This window comes from Dipodomys ordii, unplaced genomic scaffold (assembly GCF_000151885.1).
Source record: "Dipodomys ordii isolate 6190 unplaced genomic scaffold, Dord_2.0 Scaffold111, whole genome shotgun sequence".
NCBI classification, from domain to species: Eukaryota; Metazoa; Chordata; class Mammalia; order Rodentia; family Heteromyidae; genus Dipodomys; species Dipodomys ordii.
The window spans coordinates 6,974,723-6,998,069 of record NW_012267327.1 but is presented as its reverse complement, the minus strand read 5'-3'; the positions used below and the strand labels follow the sequence as shown (position 1 = coordinate 6,998,069).

The following is a 23,347-nucleotide window of genomic DNA, read 5'->3' as shown; positions in this document are numbered from 1 at the left end:
GAGAACAAACAGGAGAGGAGAGAAGAGGAGAGGAGAGGAGAGAACAAACAGGAGAGGAGAGAAGAGGAGAGAAGAGGAGAGGAGAGGAGAGGAGGAGAGGAGAGGAGAAGAGAGAAGAGGAGAGAAGAAGAGAGAACAGGAGAGCAGAGGAGAGGAGAGGAGATGAGAGGAGAGGAGAGGAGTGGAGGAGAGGAGAGGAGAGGAGAGGAAAGGAGAGGAGAGGAGAGGAAAAGAGAGGAGAGAAGAGAAGAGAAGTAGAGAGAAGGAAGGGAAGGGAGGAGAGGGAGGAGAAAGTAGGGAGATTAACAAAAAAAAAGTCACAGTAGAAAAATCTACCTTGAATTTCATGGAGGAAAGTTTATAGAGGATCTCTCCCATGTGCTCACGGATAATGGACCATGTGATTTTGTTGTCACTCTGGGCAGTGGTTTCAACAGCTCTTCGGGCCATATCATAAAATGCAATCATGTTGGACAGCATCCCTACCGTCTTATAGAATGGGCAGAACCTAAAACAAATGAAGATCAGATCAATTAACAAAAATAATCTCCAACTGCAAAGTGAAAACAGTTGCATTATATAAAACTGTAGCTACAAACTATCTGGGCACTAGCTTCTCTATTTAAATATACAAACTGCTTTTATTTATGGAATGATACACAAAGAAGAAAAAAGAACAGTAGAAAACAGAAAAAACTACTTAAGTTTTGGGACAGACATAGATGTAGAGAAGCATACTATTTATTTTGAAGGTAATGACTATTTTTCCTCTGTTAAATCCATGAAACAAGAGGAACAGGATTGTTTTTGTTTTAAACAATGCAGTTAACTAATAACTTGAGTGGTAAAATAACTGAACTGTAAAGATCCCTTGTGATCCTAGGTTAAAGCTTAACGAACAACTGGAAAGCAAGAAACTGCAGAATTTTAAAGTTAATAGTGGCACATTTTACATTTTACTTAATTTATTTTATTTTGTGCTAGTTCTGGGGCCTGACCTCAGGGCCTAGGCACTGCTTTACTACTTGCGTCGCAGCTCTATTTCCCACTTTTCTGGTGTTTAATTGGAGAAAGGATCTTGCTGCCCAGGCCAGCTTCAAACCATGATCCTCAGATCTCAGTCTCTGAGTAGCTAGCATTATAGGCATGAGTCATCAGTCCCCAGCCTCCTTTTGTTTAATGTGCTCATTTCCACTTATCCATACCTTTTAACAAAGACATATATGAGCAAACAGTGAGTTTTATATACACCCCTGTTATATACCAATTTTTCCCTTGATAACTCATCTTTATGTGGGAGTTTCAGTACCACTCCAAATATAGCGGAGTTCTGAGGCTTACCAACATATTCACATATTGTTTGCTTGCCTCACATTCTGGTTAGTCTATTTTCTCTCTTCTTTTCAGTTCTTAGATGATGTAAAAAATGACTTGAGGGAAAAAAGCTAATGTAAGATGAAAGGCTCAAATTCCCATTTAAAGGAAATGGGAACTATTTACAAGACATAGTTCATAGCATACCCAACAAGGACATTTAGAAAGAGACATGACTCTCGAGAAATGAGTCAGAAAAGCTGAACATAATTATTTAAGCAAGAAATAAAAGACATGGGCAATGGAAAGAAATAGCAAAAAAAGCTTTTTGAGGCAGGTAGTGATCACCATCCAGACTCTGAAAACAAAGCTATAATTTACTCTAATTATAGATGATTGTATGTGTGAAGATAGCCATAACATAATAAATAAGCAAATCAAGACTAGGGGACATTTTAGATACAAAATAAGCCAATATAGAGTTAGGGCATGTTTGAAAAAGTTCTTAATGTATAGGCAGCTACTTTGTTAAAACACAACCAAAAAAATACTCAAATAAAAAGTGAAAAGCAACATAGCTTACCTGTCATAGGGTGTATATCCATTTTGTTGTAGAAAGTCATCTTTGATAAGTTTTGCTACCTCCAAGGTGATTTTATCTGTTTCTGCTAAGGAAGCCTAGGATAGAAAAAATGTATTTTTATAAATATACTCCATGATAAGAGACCAATGGTGACAACTATTCAATCATCTATTCAGCAAGGTAAAATTATATAATCAACACAAAATTACCAATAAAATAACTTTATAACTTCTTTTTGACTATTCTTTGTGTGTGTGTGTGTGTGTGTGTGTGTGTGTGCACACACACGTGCGATACTGGGGGTTAAAACTCAGGGTTAGGGTACTATCTCTCAATTTTTTTTTTTTTTGTCAGTTGTGGGGCTTGAACTCAGGGCTTGGGTGCTTTCCCTGCGCTCTTCAGCTCAAGGCAAGCGCTCTACCACTTGAGTATCTCTCAATTTTTGTGGTCAAGACTGGTACGCTACCTCGAGCCATTACTCTGCTTCCAGCTTTTTTTCCCATAGGCTAATTGGAGATAAGAGTCTCCTGGACTTTTCTGCCCATGATTATTTTAAACCATGATCCTCAGATCTTAGCCTCCTGAGTAGCTAGTAGAATAATAGGTGTTAGTCACTGGCTGATTGTTCCTTTTAAAATGCAGTAAAAAGTATGTAACAGGGACTCGGAATTGGCATAGTGGCAGAGTGCTTGCCTAGCATGCACAAAGCCCTGGGTTCGATTCCTCAGTACCATGTAAGCAGAAAAAAGCCAGAAGTGGCACTGTGGATCAAGTGGTAGAGTGCTAGCCTTGAGCACAGAGAAGCTCAGGGACAGAGCCCAGGCCTTAGGTTCAAGGCCCAGGACTGGCAAAAAAAAAAAAAAGTATGTAACATAAAATTTATCATTATAACAATTTGTAAGAATATAGCTCAGTAGAATTAAGTACATTCACACACTGTTGCCAAACATTTCAGAACTTTTCCTACTTGTAAATCTGAAACACTATGCTCATACACAGTGATTTCCTTTTCCCCCTTCCCTGCAGATATTGGTAGCCACCATCCTACTTTGTTTCTTTGACTTTTACTACTTTAGATACCTCATGTAAGTGTAAATACATAGTATTTATGTTTTTGTGACTGCCTCATTTCACTCAGCATAATGTCCTCAAGACTGATTTGTACTGTAGCAGTGCCAGGATTTTTTTTTCCTTTGAAAGGCTAACTAAGGCTGACTCATGTTTGTAAATACTAGCTACTCATGAGGCTGAGATTTGAGGATTGCAGTTTGAAGCCAGCTCAGGCAGAAAGTCTGTGAGACTCTCATCTTTAGCTAAGCAACAAAAAGCTGGAAGTAGAGCTGTGGCTCAAGTGGTAGAATGCTAGCTTTGAGCTAACAAGTTCAGGGACAGTGCCCAGGCACTGACTGAGTTTAAACCCTAGGATAACATTAAAAAAAAAATTGAACAAGGGCTGAACATGCTGACATATTCCTGTAATCCTAGTTGTGCAGGAAGGATACAGGTAAGAGGATTGCAATCCAAGGCAGGCCCTAGGTAAAAATGCAAGACCCTATCTAAAAAATAACTAAAGCAGGAAAGAGCTGAGGTCATGGCTCACTGGCCCTGAGTTCAAACTCCAGCACTTATCAAATAAACAAACAAAAAGGCTGAATAATATCCTACTGTTTGAATATGTGTATGTCCATCACTTGTAGATGTACAAACTGATAAGGTTCTTTAAAAAGATACTTTTTCACATCTTGGTTTGTTTTTGTTCTCAAGGCCAGCACTCTACCACTTGAGCGACAGCTCCATTTCTAGCTTAATTGAAGATAAAGTCACAAGAACTTTCCTGCCCTGGCTGGCTTCAAACCAGTCTTCAGATCTCAGCCTCCTGAGTAGCTAATAGAAGTGAGGCACCAAAGGTTGGCATTTTTTTTAATATGGCATGAATGATGAAATATATGTATATCATAGGTAAATATACTTACTTATACACAAGCTATAACTCTTACAACTACCCTTAAGAGATAATAGCACAGTTACTAGAATCACCAACCAAGAAAAAAATGTCAAATCCAGTTAATTACCTGCACTCTTATAAGTGTTCACCTATAATAAATCCAGGACCATGGATTTATTTTAAGTACTATGAATAACTAGACAATTAGTTTTTAAAAAATATTTGGTATTTATGTTTTCAAAAATTAAGCTTATTAAGTAAAAGTTTGCAAAACTCTGCACATTCATGGTTTAACTTGTCTTTTATAATGTTCTACTGTAACCTACAGGTTACTGTAACCTCCAGGACATTTAAAAACTCACCTTTCCCACAAGCTGTACAATTTCTGCCAGGTCTTCTTCTTCCTGCAGAATTTCCTTTGCTTTGGTCCTGAGAGGAACAAACTCTGTGAAGTGTTTGTCGTAGTACTCATCCAAGGCACGCATGTATTTGCTGTAGCTGATGAGCCAATTGACAGAGGGGAAATGCTTACGCTGAGCTAGTTTCTTATCTAAGCCCCAGAATACCTGATTAAAAAACAAACAAAATTGTTTTTCTTGAAAAGTTTTAAAAAGTATTGCAGTATATTTGTGGGCCCCACATGTGCAATTTTAAACTTAACCTTTTAATTTTTAAAAAATTAACTTTAGTTGTTGTACAAAGGGGTTTCAATCCAACATGTCAATTCATGAGTACAATGTACCTTGAAATTTTATTTTGTTTTATTTATAGTATAAGCCATATGTGATTCAAACAGAATACAAGGCTGGGAATGTGGGTTAATGGTAGAGTGCTTGCCTAGTATGCATGAAGCCCTGGGTTTGACTCCTCAGTACCACAATAAACAGAAAAAGCCAGAAGTGGTGCTGTGGCTCAAGTGATACAGCGCTAGCCTTGAGCAGAAACAGCTCAGGAACAGTGCCCAGACCCTGAGTTCAAGGCCTAGGACTGGTAAAAATAAAAATAAAAAATAGAATACAACTTGAATAAAATTTTAATTAAAAATTTAATCCTCATAGGACTTTAGGCATTCACACACAAATAATCAGACTAATGGAGGATACTCTTAAAAGAAGAATGCAAAGGTGTAATCTATCGGAACATTTAAAATACTATTTATTAAAACAAACTCCAGAAAATGGAAACATGATTTTTGTTATTGTTGGGGTGGTGTTTGTTTTCGCTTTGGAATTTTTTTCAGTTGGGGGGAGTTTAAGGAATGGGGTGCAGAAAGGGAGGGAAGAAAGGTGAAGAATGCAATCATGCTATTTTATACACTATGTGGAAATGGCTTATATAACTTGTGGGCAGGGATGGGAAGGGGAAACTGAGGAAAAGTAATGGGAGGGGTGATACTGTCCAAAAGAAAAAAGAAAGAATTCATTACCTGATTTATGAAATGGTAACCCCTCTATATAACACTTTAATAATATCGACTATCTTTTACAAAAAATTTATTGTAAAGATGCTGTAGAGGGGGATTACAGTTAGATAAGTAAGGCAATGAGTACATTACTTGTCAATCATCGATACCCCTTCCCTTGTTATTGTCCCACTATCCCTTCTCTCCCCTGCCTCCCACACTGCCCCCCCCCCACCTGAAGTCCATTTCCAATATACTGTCCTGTGGGTATCATGTTGTAATGAGTCACCCTGGGGCCTTGTTTCATCGTTTTGTTATTCCCTTTCCCCTCCCCAGATTAGATAAGCATATATACAAGATGCAAGGTACCAAAATCAAAATGTAACCTCTCATTTTCAGGGTAAGTAACACCTACAAATCAAATTCAAATTTTATCTTAATTTTCTTAGTGGCTGTCACATTGATAGTAAAAGAAAACGTGGCTATTTTAAGATTATTATAAGACAGTATACATAGAAGAACTAGAAAAACTTTTCTGAGATGGAACAGACATTTTAGTGTGTGATGAAACACCTCTAAAAGTTCTGATTAAATTCAGCTCTGATCATTAAGGACCAATCCAGGCCAAACATTAACAGATATAAATTTTAAGCATAGTTAACTCTGTTCCCCCTTTCCACGATTTAAAACTCAACATTTTAGCAAGTGTTAAAGACTTTAACAGCTTTAACAGTTGTAAATTCAGCCTTTGACATACCATTTGATACTGTTAGAAACATAGGTAAATATTCTGTCCCATAGGAATTGCATATGTGAGTATATACTAATGAGCATATCTTTTTTTTTAAGTATAGCTCTAATTCACACATATCTTTTATCAAAGCTTCTTATAATGGCCACATTAGCTAGCTATCCACTAAACGAATGTCTTGTCACAAGAAAGCAACTGCATAGGTAGAAACTACATTTCCTAGCCTTGCTATCATTTGGGTATAGATAAAAGAATGAGTAGAACGGTTGTCACTTTTGAGCCCCAGGTTCAAGGAGCGGATGTGCCTTCTGCATGCATGCCAGCCAGATGGAGACTGCCTGGCCAAGTGACAACGCAGCCACAGCATGGAAGGAGCCCTAAGCTTCAAAAATGACTAATTCAAAAGTCACTTTCTGATAATATTATCTGCTTTGGACCACGCTGTGAGTAGAAACCTCTAAATTTTTTGCTATAATACTGTAATGGGCATATCCACTTCTATTCTAGCTTAAATGGTAACACAATTCTAATCTTAATAAAAATGTGTTAGTTACCTGCCATGTATCACATTAACATGTCATATGACATGTTATATACACGTTAAGTTTATGGTACAGCCTGTTGAAGACCAAGGCAAAAAACAGAATATTACAAGCTCTCAGTGTTAATGATGTTCCTAAAATACACTTTGCCACTGCCTATTCTTTGGGCGTAAAATTAAGTATTTCATGATGATTTGGCTACTATTAGAACAGCTGGGAAGGCAGAGGGAGAAAGGCTCAGAAGATGACTATACAAGGGGCAGACATACCTGAACAATACCAAGAGTAGCAGATGTTACCGGATCTGAAAAATCACCACCAGGTGGAGAAACTCTAAACGAAAATAAAAACACATTAATTTAAAACACATGAAAATAGCTTACTAATATAAACATCTGAATTCAGAGCTTCATGCTTGTGAGGCAGGTACTATACTCTTGAGTTAAAGCCTGTCTTTTTTGCTTTAGTTATTTTTTAGATAGTGTCTCACTTTTTTTTTAACCTGGGGCTAGCCTCTTACTTCAGTCCTTCTACTTATGCCTCCTGTGTAGCAGGGTGTGCACCACCAAGCCTAGCAACGAGAAAAACGATAGGATACCTTCCAATATAATAAATAAGAAAAATTTTCTAAAGTATAATAAGCTTTATCAAGTAGATAAAGCATAATGGAAGGAAAAGCTCTAAGAACAAAGTATGAGCTTTATGCAGTGAATCTGTTTTTCCCATGACACAAATCTCACCTTAACATGTCTAACTTTGTAGGGTAGCCTAAGTGGTTCTGCTTAAAAACCACTGCTCCCGGATGAAGGTAAATATTTTCTCTTTAGGTAACTTGTTTCTTTTGATAAGTAAACTATATGAGCGGGATATATCAGTGCAAGCCTGTAATTCTATCATTCAGGAGGCAGAAGCAGGAGGATTGCAAGTCCCAGCCCAATCTGGGCTACCTGCAAGCTCCTATTTTCAGAAAAAAAGAATTATTTAAAGAGAGAAAAGTAAATGGTTTGAATGCTTACGCTCCTACAATGCTGACACTCCCTTCTCTCTCAGGATTTCCAAGACATTTCACTCTGCCTGCTCGTTCATAAAAAGAGGCCAACCGGGCACCAAGATATGCAGGATAGCCACTGTCTAAAAGAGGGAAAAAAAAATTTAAAGGGTGTCCTAAATAAGCTCCTAAAATACTATCAGTGGCTTATAAGATAAACAATACAAAGAAATACCTGCAGGCATTTCAGCTAGGCGACCAGAGATTTCTCTAAGGGCCTCAGCCCATCTAGAGGTAGAGTCAGCCATCATACTGACGTGGTAGCCCATGTCACGGAAATATTCTGATAGTGTAATTCCTAAATTGGGAAGAATATTGCAAGTTACACAATGTCAGAAATCCTTGAAAGATAAGTGTTTAACCTTAAGAAAACTTTAAAGCATAAGTGCAGGAGGTAGCCTGCTAGCTAGCCATTTTCCAAATCTCTTCTTTCTCCTCTTCTAAGCACACAGCTTAACACTACTTCCTAGTATTCACTATTTTAGATATGGCCATGTAACTAATCTCTAGCTAATGGAATGTAAGTAAAAAATAATTTCATGACAATGCAAGCAACACACCCTTCTATACTCTCTTTCTTCTAGACCACAAGATAGAGATAATCCCCAAAAGTAGTTGTTATTTTTGTTGTTGTTGTTGGTCATGGGACTTGAACTCTGGGTCTGGGCGCTGTCCCTCATCTCTTCAGCTCAAGATGAGTGCTCTAACGCTTGAGCCACAGCACCATTTCCGGTTTTCAGGTGGTTAATTGGAGATAAGAGTCTCATGGACTTTCCTACCTGGGCTGGCTTTGAACCATGATTCTGAGATCTCAAACTCCAGGATAGCTAGGATTAGAGGTGTGAGCCACTGGCGCCCAGCCCCAAAAGCTCTTGAAACCATGTGTTGAAAGCTTAAGAGCTCAGAATGAGAGAGTTGAGTTCCTTGACCATCTGAAATAAACATCTATTGTAGAGGACAATTACTTTGTTTAGAATTATTTGATGCTATAGCCTATAATACCCTAATATGAGTTTTAAAAACCAGGAAAACATTTGTTTGCAAGTCTTTGTTGAAATAATTAATTAAAATTAATTTCCAAGCATAGTTTGATTGCCTAGATATATATTTATACTCAAAAAAAATCAGCCAGAGCTGGGCGCCGGTGGCTCACGCCTGTAATCCTAGCTACTCAGGAGGCTGAGATCTGAGGATTGTTGTTCAAAGCCAGCCTAGACCCAGAGTTCAAGCCCCATGACACACACACACACACACTCAAGTGGTAGAGTGCTTGCCTTGAGCTGAAGAACTCAGGGACAGCACCTAGACGCAGAGTTCAAGCCCCATGACACACACACACACACACACACACACACACACACACACACACACACATTTGCTGCTCTGCTTAGTTGGCAGAATGGAGTATTAATTTTTAACTAAGGTCTAGATGTATAAGAAATAAAATGACAGTTGACGTAAACAGGTAAAAATCTAATTAAATTTCAACTGACTAAAAAAACAACATACACATCTTCCTTCAGTCCATTCTGTCTGTTTACCCAGTACTTCCTTAAATGTCTCATAGAACACTTAGTTCCACAAGATATTCTGCAAATAAAACTGGAAATTACTTCCAGTTGGATCTTCTTCCCAGTGTCATAATCAACATAGCATGAGACTCTCATAAAGATCCTAGACCAGTGAAGGAGCATAAAGTACCAATTTTGGCTGGGCACTGTTGGCTTATGCCTGTAACCCTAGCTACTCAGGAGGCTGAGATCTGAGAATCACAGTTCAATGCCAGCCTGGGCAGGAAAATTCTTGAGACTCTTATCTCTGATTAACTACCAGAAAACCAGATGTGGTACTGTGGCTCAAAGTGGTGGAGCTCTAGCCTTGACCAAAAAGAGGTCAGGGACAGCACCCAGGCCCGAGTTCAAGCCCCACAACTAACAACAATAACAAAAAAGCACCAATATGGCTCAATGTTTTCCAAATTGTTTGACTCTACAACCTTTCATAATTACTTATAGAACTAAGGTTTATATCTCTTGGAACTCACTGGTTTTAACAAATAGAACTATCAATATAGTCCTATTGTTCTCAAGCTACTTTTCTCCACTTGTTTCAATAACATTATAAAAAATTATTTTAAAAATATATATTTGTATTATATACACAAGGATGCATATGTATAATTTTAAGGAAGTGAAGGTTATTAATTCAGGTAAATCATAAGTTACCCAGTGCTTCTTGACCTCTTTGAATTTTACTTAAAAGTACTTTCTCTGTCTGTCTGTCTTTCTCTCTCACACACACAGTTGTTACTGATATAAATGTGAACATATAATCGTAATAATCAGCTACAGTTTTTAATAGGTGAATATATTAATTGAGCATAGCTTCTTGTTATAGAAGTAAGAAATGGGAGAGTAAAAAATTTTCCCTTCATCAAGATGTCTATTCCAAATGAAGAAACGAAATGGAAGAGAAAGGAGGATAGTGCATCAAGAAATCAGTGTATATCCTACAAAATTAAGAAAAATAAGGAAAGGGGTGGGTGGGTTGCCAGGGATAGGTGAGAATGCTGAAAGGGTGACATTGATCAAGATGTATTGTAGTCATAAACTGCTTTGGAGAATGGCAACTCCTTTAGACAACCACTTAAAGATTAAAAAAAATAATTAAAATATGTCTACTTACTCTTTCCTTAAACTAGAACTTTAATGACAGCAAATCACAGGCTCATAAAGTTTATAATATCTTCAGTTAAATTAAGAGTTGGGAAATGGAGAAAAAATGCAAGACAAATACCAAATCGCATCAGGTGCCACAGCCAGGATGTGTCCTTTACTTCGTGGCATTCGGTCGCTATGTGATGCTGCTGTTAGGTATGGTGTTAAACTGGAGACCCCAGAAGCAATAAACATGTTAACATTGGAGTCTGAATGTAGACTTGGGAAAATGCATGCAAACTGGAACGGTTTTTTTTTTTTTAGAAAGGATTACCTAAGTGCTCTGTGTTTATAGTAATTCAATCAAGTAGAAATGTACATGCAAAAAAACAAAGTCTAGCACTGGTAAAGATGTAATCTCTTTTGAAGGGTTATCAGAACTGAAAATCTGCATGAACACAGGAATCTACGTTAACATTAAAGGAATTTTAGTTATAAAAATGTGCAAAGTAAGAATCATTCAAAATATAGAAAAAGTGGTGTTAAAACCATGCATGAAGATGTTTTAATGATACATTGTTTGTGACAGCAAAAAACTGGAATCCAAGCATCCACCAAAGTGATTTTTGTATAGCTAAATCTATACAAAGGAACACTGTGCAGTCCTTTAAAAGAATAAGGTAAATTTCATATCTTAAAATGGTAGATGACTAAAGCACTTTCACCTTTTTATAAAAGTTATTCTCCAATGAGAACAAGAAACAAAGAAATATAAGCTCATTTGTCAACAACTGTGAGATAACTGGGTGCAGCTGGTACATGTTGTTAATCCCAGGTGGAAGCAGGAAGGTTCTGAATACACACAGAGACTTCATCTCAAAACACACAAAGCAACAAAAAACATGGAGGACACATTTAGCTACACTATAAAATAATGAGGAAAACCATTTAAATGATGAAAACCAAGCACTAAGAATTCATCTGAGTTAAGCCTCAAATCAGGCCTCTGTAAACTAGGAGACATATCTCAAGGAACAAAACCAAGGATCCTTTGTTTGGAACACTGGAAAGAACTAGACAGCTAGTGGTAAGGGTTCCTTGGACACAATCTGGCACCTAGGAGAACAGGGAGATGGAGGTGAACAAAACACAAGAAGGCACTCCCTGTTTTTAATACATGAAATGTGGGTGAGGTAAAGAGAAAGAATTCATTGTGAATAGCCTTACAGTTACTGACTTCTTTCAGCAAGAGACAAAGTATGTTGTAACAAACATCATGTTACCATGAATTCCTGCTACCATAAACAGTCATACACAGCCCCCTCTATCTTCTCAAAAATTAGTAAGAGTACTAATAAATCTCATTATAGGATATCAAAAAAAGGTTAAAATGACAGAGAAAGAACCTCTTCCAATGAACAGATGAAAATTGTGACCAGAGTTAATTTAAAAAAGAAAACCTAGAGTTGAGTGTGATGGCACACACCTATAATTCTACCACTTAAAAGGCTAAGGTAACTTCAAGGTAACTTGGATACACAGCAAAACTGTATCTCAACAACAATGACACCAACAACCACCACCCCTTAAGAATGTATCCTGCCATAAGATAAAATCTCAAAGAATATCCAGCAGGATAAAAAAAGAGATGTTTTCTAACTGGAACTCAACAAATGGCCAGAAAAAAATTAAGCTATTACAAAAACGAAGGCATCATTAGAAGCAACACAAAGAATAAACACCATTATCCTGTATATGGACAAAAGGCTAAGTAAAAAGGATTGAAGAGGGAGGACACATTTGGAAAGCAAATAAAAGAGATCCTATATGCACAATTGGCAGTTTAAAAGACAGCTAGAAGCTGGTGGCTTACACCTATAATCCTACCTACTCAGGAGGTAAGATCAATGGATCACAACTTGAAGCCAGCCCAGACCAAAAGGTCTGTGAGACTATTATCTCTAATTAACCACTCAAATACAATTCTTTTGAAATAAAAGACATAAAAGCCAGATGCTGGTGGCTTACACCTGTAATCCTAAACTATTCATGAGGCTAAAATTTGAAATCATAGTTTGAAACCAGGCAAGGCAGACAAATATGACAGCTGGAAGTGAAGGTGTGGCTGCCAATCTTGTATAAAAGCTAATAAACAAGAGCTCAAGGCCCTAGGATTGGAACAAACAAACACATTCATGGACTGAAAGAATACAATACATATCTTAGAAAAAATTTATCAAAATTGTCAGTGCTGAGATATATTCCAATCAAGACTTCAGTTAAAGAGAAATCCCTTTTGGCAAAAAGAAAAAAACCACTTCTACAAGGAAAAAAGGCTAGTGTTCAAGGGAAGAAATGGTGATCCAAGAATTTTTGTACTGAGCAACATTTGATAGGCATTATTGCCATTTCACTTCAGAAATGAAAGTACATTATTTTAGTACTATATAACCTAATAGACAATAAAGTCTATGAAAGTTCACATATATAAATGTTTTGCATATTTTTATCTTTTTCCTGAAAACCACTAGACCATATAGAAATACTGATTCAAGAATTTTATATTCAATCAAACTAATATTAAACTTAAAGGCAATAGAAGACCAAACTTACGAGGAAATAAAAAATCAAGGACATAATTTCCATGGACGTTTTTGGAAGAAACTTCCAAAAGGTAAATTTAGATAAACAAAAATAAATGGATAAACTGTAGTCAAAGCACTGTCGGCTAACATTAACTCTGTTTTATTGAAGGTCTACAGATAAATAAAATACTTGTTTATTATTTCAGAATAGAATATAAACAATAAATCCTGAAAACAGAAAAATTAAAGTACTGAAATCTGGGATAAGAGTGAAATAAAGCTGGAACACAAAGTATAAGCTCATTAATTTTCATATCTTTTATATCTACACTCAACATAATAGTAATTTAAAGCAAGTTATAGAAGTATAGGTATACTAAAAGGTAGAGCAGGGAGTAGAGCCGTGGCTCAAAGTGGTAGAGCACTAGCCTTGAGCAAAAGAGCTCAGGAACAGCACCCAGGTCCTAAGTTCAGACCCCACAACCAACAACCAAAATTAAGTTAAATTAAAAAGGTAGAACAATGGCAAAATACATAATATAGGAAAAGGTAGATATTCCATTTTATGATCATTAAGAAGATCAAGACAGCTTTATTCATAAATGTTATGCTTCTGTATTTGAGAGATACAGTAACTATTTCTTAAAAGCTAGGCATGTGATTCTATGGAAATACAATGTAAATGAAAGAGAAGTTCTTTGAAAAAGGATAATTTGGTGCTAGTGTTAATATTAAGAACAGATGTTGGGCTGGGAAGGTAGTAGAGAGCTTGCCTTGTATGCCTGAGGCCCTGAGTTTGATTCCTCAGCACCACATAAGCAAAAAGTAAAAAGCTGGAAGTGGTGCTGTGGCTCAAGTGGTAGAGCGCTAGCCTTGAGCTGAAGAGCTGAGGGACAACGCCTAGGCCCAGAGTTCAGGCCCCACGACTGGACCAAAAAACAAAACAAACAACAACAAAAAAAAACAGATGTTACCTGTTTTTATTCTAATTCATAACTTACCAGTATAAATAGAGGCTTCTCTAGCAGCAACAGGCATGTTGGAGGTATTAGCCACCAATGCTGTCCTTTTCATGATGGACTCCACCTTCCCATCAACTTCCATAGTGAGCTAGGGGTAAAGAAATACATTAATGAAGCTGGGTGCCGGTGGCATAAGCCTGTAATCCTAGCCACTCAGGAGGCTGAGATCTGAGGATCACAGTTCAAAACAAGCCCTGGTAGGAAAGTCCATGAGACTCTTATGTCCAATAAACCACCAGAAAACTGGAAGAGGTACTGTGGCTCAAGTGGTAGAGCGCTAGCCTTGGGTTGTAGAGCTGAGGGACAGTGCCCAGGCCTAGAGTTCAAGCCCCACAACCGGAAAAAAAAAAAAAAAAGAAGAGAAGAAGAAGAAGAAGAAGAAAAAAGGAATACATTAATGATCCTCCAATTTCTAACTGTGGCATTCTAGTTCTCCCCTCTTTTGTTTCTTAACAGCCTGTCATATTTAATCCCTCTACTTGGTATTCACAAAGTAATATTCTCCATCACTCCAACCTTTCCTTTCTGCTCCAGAACACTGCTAAGAAGATAGGTATATCCACAACATTAAGAAATCTGTTACTTTCTAAAAAAGAAATTATTACTATAGTAACCTAGCAGATCACAAAACCTATATGAAGTTCACAAGCATAAATGTTTTGTCTGTATTATCTTTTTTCCAGTAAGTGAAAACGGTGAGATCCACCAAAAAAAAAATCTTTCAAATATTCAACTTTAAAAAAGTCAAATTCCTTTCACCTACTATACAGATTGATCACAAATATTATCCTAAAAAAGACCCTGAAGAAATGAGAGCTTTGCTCTGGACACAACACAAATGTTTAATTGCCAATGAAGATTGAGATATTGTATATAATTTCATTTGAAGCCTTCTATATACAGACCTCTGGGAAGTCCCGGAGAACTTCAGACATCTCATTTCCTCTTTCACCACATCCTACATAAATGATCACATCGCTATTGGAATACTTGGACAAAGACTGTGATATCACTGTCTTTCCACAGCCAAAAGCCCCAGGGATTGCAGTAGTTCCTCCCTGTACACACCTAAACAAAGACAATAAAGTATGGATTACTCTACGTGCTAAGAAATACCATAGTCCCTCCCCCACAGTATAACCCCTGCTTTCACTGTATTTGATGTAGGTATAATTTGTGGAGGAGAAGGGGAAAAACAACTCGTTTAAAAAAGGATACAGGTGGACCTGTTGCAACAATGAGAAGTACAAGTTGTCATGTCAAAAATGAACTTTACAACTTGGGGGGGGGAGGATTGAGTGGGGGGGGGAGATGGGAAGGGATGGGAAGGGTAAACAAAGGAGGAGGCTACAATGCTTGATAAGAACCGTACTCACTATCTTGCCCTACATTTGTAACCCCTCTGTACAGTATTTTCACAATAAAAAAAAAGAAATACCATAGTAAGTAGGTGACACACACACACGCGCGCGCACACACACACACACAGTGCTAAGAAATATCATAGTAAGTGACACACATCACATACACACACACACACAGTGCTAAGAAATACCATAGTAAGTAGGTAAGTCACACACACACACACACACACACACACAGAGAAAACAAAAACTACTCTACTACTTGATCCAGCTCTGACCCTACTCCAAAATATTTTTATCTTTACATACACACACACAATACATATAGACATAGATATAGTAATTACCTCCTTTTTTGTGCTTTAACAGTGTATGTTTTTACTAGTAGTAATTGTCTCTATCATCTACTATAGTTAAAAAATGAAAGTATATCCCATAAGGCACTAAGAGGGGTATGAAAAATAATAAGGTACATAAAATAGTACTAATGACATTCTGAATGCTTAAATAAATTAGTTTAGCCAGGCGCCAGTGGCTCACACCTGTAATCCCAGCTACTCCTGAGCTGAGTTCTGAGGATTATGGTTCAAAGCCAGCCCGGGCAGGCTGGTTATCTCCAATTAACTACCAGAAAACTGGAAGTGGCTCAAGTGGTAGAGCAATTGCCTCGAACTGAAGAGCTGAGTGACAATGCCCAGGCCCAGAGTTTAAGTCCCCGCCCTCCCCCCCCACCCAGCTCTCCCCCCAAAAAAAAGTTCATGAAAAGACAACAGAGGAATCAAAAAATTTTAAATAAGAATAACTTTTGAAATTTGTCTCCTTGTAAGTTTATGCTTTGGCTGTTTAAATCAAGCCCTATTAAACTATAAAAATTTAGCAAGCAGAGTTTTATTATGGTGTTAACTCATTTCCTTTATCTATTCATTACTATTCACTAAGACTAAAACCCGTGCTTGGAAGAACCAAAACTCAGCCAATTAGTTACGCTTCTTTATTTTCAAAGATCAAATTCCAATGGGATAAACTAATGAAATGGAGTTGGGATTATGGTAGCATTTAGCAGCTACTTTCAAACTTTCTAAAAAGTTGCAGTGGAAAATGAAATACTGTTTAGGGAAGAAAAAAGTGGACAACTGATCCAAGTGTGTTGAGAAAGGATGAGCCTTGGCAAGAGAAATGGAATTTAAAGCTAAACAAAGGGTCTGTAATTTTTTTATTATAAAAATCATAGGAGCCGGGCACTGGTGGTGGCTCACGCCTGTAATCCTAGCTACTCAGGAGGCTGAGATCTGAGGATCATGGCTCAAAGCCAGCCTGGCAGTAAAGTTCCCATGAGACTTACTTTTTTCCTCACTTTTTTTTTTTTAAATTGTCAAGGTGATGTACAATGGGGTTATAGGTACATAGGTAAGGTAATAAGTACATTTCTGGTCAAACTGGTTACCCCTTCCTTCATTTTTCTCCTAACCCCCACCCCCTCTGCACCATGAGACTCTTATCTCCAATTAACCATTCAAAAACAGGAAAGGGTGCTGTGGTTCAATTGGGAGAGCACTAGCCTTGAGCTCAGGGACAATGCCCAGGCCCTGAGTTCAAAGTCCCACAATCAACCAAAACAAAAAATCACAGGAAATTTGCATTCTTAATCACAATAATAATTTTTCAATATAAAGTGAATATATGCATTAAAATGTTTTTATCTCCAAAACTTTCAATGTGTTTACGTGTAGATTTATAGGCACATTCTAGCTACCACAAATGTTTCTCTGGGTCTGGCTTACTTTGCTTAACATAATTTATTGAAATGAACTACATGAAATGGAAACAAGGTTTTTCTTTTGTTGCTGTTTTTGCTCTTTTTTTTGGGGGGGGTCCAGTTGTGGGGTCTGAACTCTGGGCCTGGGCACTGTCCCTCAGCTCTTCAGCTCAAGGCTAGCACTCTACCACTTGAGCCACAGCACCACTTCTGGCTTTTTTCTTTTTGCTTATGTGGTGCTGAGGAATCGAACCCAGGGCCTCAGGCATGCACGGCAAGCGCTCTACCACTGAGCCACTTCCCAGCCCCGTTGTTTTTGCTCTATGTGTTTGTTCATTTATCTGTCTTTGGAAAGGTAAGCAGTGGGGGGGCATAGAAATGGTAGGGGGCAAATACAGCAGGGGTACTCACTAGATACTATGTTGAAAATTAGAGGAAGGGAAGGGTTGACATTGTTCAAAAAGAGATGTACTCTTTATCTGACATATAACTGTAACCTCTCTGTTCATCACCTTCACAGTAACAATTTAAAATGCATTAAAAAAATGGAGAAGAGCACACTATAACTTAAGACTGTTGGCAGCATAGACTAGTTGATATTAGGAATTACCCATTTGTAGTAATGCAAACTACGAATTCTAGGACAAGTTAAGAAAGATAGTTCTGGAAATGTTATTTTATAAAGTTTTAGAAATAATGCTTTCTGGGCTGAGAAGGTGGCTCAGTGGTAGAGCGCTTGCCTTGCATGCATGAGGCCCTGGGTTCGATTCCTCAGCACCACATAAACAAAAAAAATAAAAGCTGGAAGTGGCGCTGTGGCTCAAGTGGTAGAGCGCTAGCCTTGAGCTGACGAGCTGAGGGACAGCGCCCAGGGCCAGAGTTCAGGCCCCATGACCGGACCCAAAAATAAATAAATAAATAAAATAGAAATAATGCTTTCTGTTTACCTCTGTGGGGAAGGGCTTTTTTTTAAAGCAACAAATAAAGGCATTTTACTAATTTACTATTATTATCCAGATGTAACTTATTTTACCACTAAATGCATAAAACTTATACCTATAAAGATAATGAAACAATAAACACATAAAATAACAGGGAAAACTCCCAAGAAGCATATCAAACTTACGGGAAAAGGGCATCAAGGACTCTCTGGCCAGTCAGCAAAGGATGATTGGCCGGCAGCTTCTCAGTGACAGGCCGAACCTGACGGACAGGCCATACTTGGACCATACTGAACTTCTCCTTCACATCTTCAAACTCAAGCTCCAAGACAACATCCTACAACATCATAGCAAGATTTTAAGTATGGTTGAATTTGTTATTATTTCTTCCTCCAAAATTTAATTAACCTCAGATCTCTTGGGGATATATGAACAATAAATGAACAATACAGTTTTTCATGTGAATATGTATAGTCCTACTTTAAAAAAAAATCAAGTGAGCTGGATGCACACCTAGAGTCCTAGTTACTCATCAGGAGGCTGAGATATGAAGATTAAGATTAAAGCAGGAAAGTCCTTGAGAATTAATCTTCAACTAACAAAAGTTCTGGACTGGAAGAGTTGCTCAAATTGTAGAGCACTATCTATAGCAAGAAAAGTAAGCAAGAGCATACAATTCTCAGCTCAAGAGCTGGTACTAGCACCCACACAAATTAGTAGGCTATTTTATAATATTTAAACCAAATATTTACCAAAGCAAAAAGGTAAAAATATGATACCATTTGAATTCACTAAGCGCACTACTCACAACTCCAAAGTTCAAGGCTCCCTCTAAAAATCTGCATGAATTTTAATTGCATTATATACTTATGTAAATATGTTACTCAAAAGCCATATATCAAATATCTGTTTAGGAAACTGTGAAACTAGTACATTTAAACAGGGCAACTGTGGGGAATAAAATAAAAATGATCCTTACAGAGGCATCATAATGCCCAGCTGGAGCAATGTACGTGACAGTTCCTCTGTTTCTTGGAGGTAACATAATTTTGTGTTTGATAAGTGAGTTCTCATCAACAAATCCATAAATATCTCCACCAGTGATATGACTTCCAACCTAGAGGATAAATACATTTACTGTTTAATGTTCAATAAACATCAGATAGACTCACCTATTTCCACATCGTAAATCATTGTCATTACAAAATGCTAGTTCTATAAACACACTAATGCATTTAAGCAAAATTTAAATTGTGCTTTTGAAGTCTATTTTATTTGAACCAAGAGTATAAAATAATTCACTTAACACTGATTTCACATTCTTTCAACAGCTTTAGAAATTTGTGGTGACAGACATACCCGTAGATTCTTGCTGGGTGTAAATTCCCATTTGATATCTCTGCTAAGAGCAGAAACATTTACTCCTCTAGGAATGTAGATACTTTGGGTCTGACTACTGATATCCGACAAAGGTCTTTGAATACCATCAAAAATGGCTCCCATAATTCCAGGACCAAGCTCTACTGACAGAGGTTTACCAGTGCGGAGTACAGGATCTCCAACAGACACACCAGCTAGAAACAGTAGTTGAGGAAAATTTACAATAGAGTTTGAAGATATTGTACTACTAACAGGAAATAAAAGTTTAAAATGGGAATGACACTTAACAGAATTTAACATTTAACAGAAATTTCTAAGCCTCAGTTCATAGCACCTTTAAAATTTTAGTAATATTTTCACAATGTCCTAAGACAAGATATGACTAATAATTTTATTAAAGTTATACCTAAACAATATATACTCTAACAACTGAATAATCAAAAAAACAGAAAAAAATGTATAAGCTAAAACACAAAAGGGTATTAATTTTTGTTCTAAATACTACATTTTGTATGAACAGAAAAATGTATATGCCTTATTGGACACTGTGTAACATTCAAACCTTACAATCAGATTGAAAACCCATTCCACAATGATTTTCACCTATTGGCTTTTTAGCAACCACCAAAATGCAGCTTTACAAAGATAAGACACCACTGTAATGAAACTGCTCATTATGTTAACCTAGACTTTTACGTAGCGTCTAACAAGCTATCTAATAAACCTAGGCTGACCTCAAAAATTTCAAACATCCTCAGCACCATATGAGTTTGCTGTTGGTTACCCAGAGTGCCTTTTCACACTCTTGGAACTCCAGAGCTAAAAATAGAGGATCAAGCCTCTCAATAGCCACCATTTCCAACTTACTACTGAAGAATTCCAAGACCCTAAAAAATGAAAGTAGTATCTGTACAAACAAAAGCTTAAGAAACAAGGAAGTACCTTTAAAAAGCAAAAGAATATAACCTTCTAATAAACATGGTGAATCCATTATATTCTCCAGTATTTGTTGAAGTGAAATCAGTACAACTATTTTTGAGAGCAATTTAATAATATCAAAATTAAAAATGAATACAATTTTACCTAGGAATAAAACATCTATGAATTCAAATCAATTACACTGCAACACTGTTAATAACAGCAAACAATTATATTAATCAAAATTTCTATTAAGAGATTAATTATTATATAGTAGACCATATTATATATGGTCTACTATATAAAGAAAAAAAGAACTTTGAGGAATTGCTCTAGAAAAGATACCTGATATTGATTATGAAAATTTTAAATCTACAATATTTTAAAGAACTTTTCAGTGAACACTCCTATTCTACTGTCTGATTTTGCCAGTAAAATTTTACAATATTTGATCACTTTATCTACCCATCTTCTGAAATAGTTGGGTTTATTTTTGTTTTGTTTTTTGGTCATGGGGCTTGGACTCTGGGCCTGGGCACTGTCCCTCAGCTCTCCAGCTCAAGGCTAGCCCTCAAACACTTGCGCCATAGCACCATTTCCAGTTTTCTGGTTGTTAAGTGGAGATAAGAATCTCATGGACCTTTCTTCTGGGGCTGGCTTTGAACCGTGATCCTCAGATCTCAGCCTCCTGAGTAGCTAGGATTACAGGCATGAACCACCAGTACTCGGCCAAAAGGTTTTTTTTTTTTGGTCGGTCGTTGGGCTTGAATTGTGGGCTTGGGTGCTGTCCCTGTGCTCTTCAGCTCAAGGCAAGTGCTCTAACACTTGAGCTACAGTGCCACTTCCAGTTTTCTAGTGGTTTATTGGAGATAAGAGTCTCATGGACTTTCCTGCCGGGGCTGGCTTTGAACAGCGATCCTCAGATCTCAGCCTCCTGAGTAGCTCGGATTACAGACATGAGCCACCAGTGCCCGGCTTGGGTTGTTTACTATTTTTTTGGGGTACGGTCATAAGGCCTAACTCTGGGCCTGGGCACTGACCCTCAGCTCTTCAGCTCAAGGCTAGCGCTCTACCACTTGAGCTACAGCGCCACTTCTGGCTTTTTTCTTTTTTGCTTATGTGGTGCTGAGGAATCGAACCCAGGACCTCATGCATGCAAGGCAAGTGCTCCACCACTGAGCCACCTTCCCAGCCCCCTGAAATAGGTTTAAGTGGAAAAAAAAGAACAAATCTTGTGGGGAGAGAATATGTAGCTACAGTAATACAGTTTAAAAGCTAGAAAGATCATAATTAAAAGGAAATGAAAAAAGTGGCTGTGTGTGTGTGTGTGTGTGTGTGTGAGAGAGAGAGAGAGAGAGAGAGAGAGAGACAGAGAACTGGTCAGAGAAGACAATAAAGGTAGAGAGGATTGCTGTTATATATGTTTTCATTTATTTCAAATCTTCAAATCATAGATTAAAAATGGGCTAGAGTGTATCTCAGGGGTAGAGTGTATAGCCCTGGTTCAATCACTAGTATTTCTGAAAACAAAAATAAAAGGTAAATGCAATATAGATTAAATAGAAAGTAAATGAAATAAAGTTAAATAGTAGAAAAAAATCCTTTCTGTTTAACATTATTTCACGCCTATAAAGATGCTGGGATTTTGGTTTATTGTTTTTGTCTTTTTAAATTTCCTTGTTGTTTCTTTATTGGCAGTATTGGAGTTTGAACTCAAAGTCTCTCAGCTGAGTGCTCTATCATGTCCTTAGCCCTTATTTATTTATTTTTAGACAATTTCATTTTAGCATCCAGTATTAATACAGGAGAAACAACTGTAACTATGCTGTTTTATTTTTTCAATTTTACTATCTATTTTTAGTTTTCTTGTGGTGCTAGAGATCTAGAGCCTGTACAAGCCAGACAAGTGTTCTACCACTGAGCTATATCCTCAGTCCAAGAATACATTTAAGAATGGCAAAAAAGGGTTGCAAAACAAAACCTGAATACCCAAAGAATCAATACTGATCTTGAAAAGTAAAAACATATACATGAATGTCCAAAAAAGAGATTCTTCTTCATAAGGTTTAACTCTTACCTCTATTTTTCACAGAAAATTAAAAATAAGTATTATGTTTAAAATACAATACTCTGGTAAAGAAACAATAAGGATTTCCTACTGCTAAAGCTGTAATATAGTATATCATCTGATGCTACTTAGTAGAAAAGAGGACTACTGATTGATTAACTATAACTTTATTAAACAGAAACCATGATTGGGGAATTTTTTTGGGGGTGCGGGTCCGGTCATGGGGCCTGAACTCTGGGCCTGGGCGCTGTCCCTCAGCTCTTCAGCTCAAGGCTAGCGCTCTACCACTTAAGCCACAGCGCCACTTCTGGCTTTTTTCTTTTTTGCTTATGTGGTGCTGAGGAATCGAACCCAGGGCCTCATGCATGCAAGGCAAGCGCTCTACCACTGAGCCACCTTCCCAGCCCATGATTGAGGAATTTTAAATACACAAATCAACAGATCTTTAATTTGTCTTCTACAATATGCAACTTTCTGGGGAAAAAAAAATCAATTGGATCCCCCTGAAGTTTATAAACCATTGAAACATTAAAAACAATAGAAATTAAGAGCATCATACTAATTTAGTAAAATGATAGTACCACTTCTGAATGTTTTCCTCCTTTCCTTTAATATATCCCTGTATAAATCATATCTTTTCCATGACAGCAATATTTCATGCTTCTATTATCATTGGGTAGTGCTGCTTCTACCTTTGGTTTAAAACTCCTTAATTTTATCACACTGAAAGTGGCAGGAAATGTTACAACAAAAGGATACATGTTTCTTCATACACTTGAATAGTAGCCATGTCACCTTCCAGTCGAATAATCTCTCCAACCAACTCACTGTGGCCCACTCTCACTAGCTCATACATGGCTGCACCTGCCATGTTACAGGCTGTAACCACTGGAGAGAAAAAAGAATTTGGATGATGTAAGACTCTCCCATTTGATGAATAATCACAGATAATTTTAAATCCCAATAAATCAAAAAGCTTGCCATTCATGTAGACATAAGATGAAATTCCTACTATGAAAATATTCTTATAGTTTTACATGAATATGTGTTCTTATTATGATATAAAGAGGT

At 37.2% G+C, this 23,347-nt stretch overlaps 1 protein-coding gene across 3 annotated transcripts in view; it reads right to left on the bottom strand.

Moving 5' to 3' along the window:
- Atp6v1a (ATPase, H+ transporting, lysosomal 70kDa, V1 subunit A) overlaps positions 1-23,347 on the bottom strand; it is a 49,985-nt gene that overhangs the window by 3,480 nt on the left and 23,158 nt on the right. For all 3 annotated transcript variants that reach the window (XM_013028560.1, XM_013028561.1, XM_013028563.1), the window contains exons 3-14: positions 23,036-23,164; positions 19,270-19,484; positions 18,890-19,027; positions 18,096-18,247; positions 14,755-14,917; positions 13,829-13,937; positions 7,761-7,883; positions 7,554-7,668; positions 6,807-6,870; positions 4,205-4,408; positions 1,898-1,992; positions 337-508 (exon numbers count right to left, since the gene is read on the bottom strand). In XM_013028560.1, the coding sequence (XP_012884014.1) occupies positions 337-508; positions 1,898-1,992; positions 4,205-4,408; positions 6,807-6,870; positions 7,554-7,668; positions 7,761-7,883; positions 13,829-13,937; positions 14,755-14,917; positions 18,096-18,247; positions 18,890-19,027; positions 19,270-19,484; positions 23,036-23,164 (1,679 nt within the window). The remainder of the gene's footprint in view (positions 1-336; positions 509-1,897; positions 1,993-4,204; positions 4,409-6,806; positions 6,871-7,553; positions 7,669-7,760; positions 7,884-13,828; positions 13,938-14,754; positions 14,918-18,095; positions 18,248-18,889; positions 19,028-19,269; positions 19,485-23,035; positions 23,165-23,347) is intronic.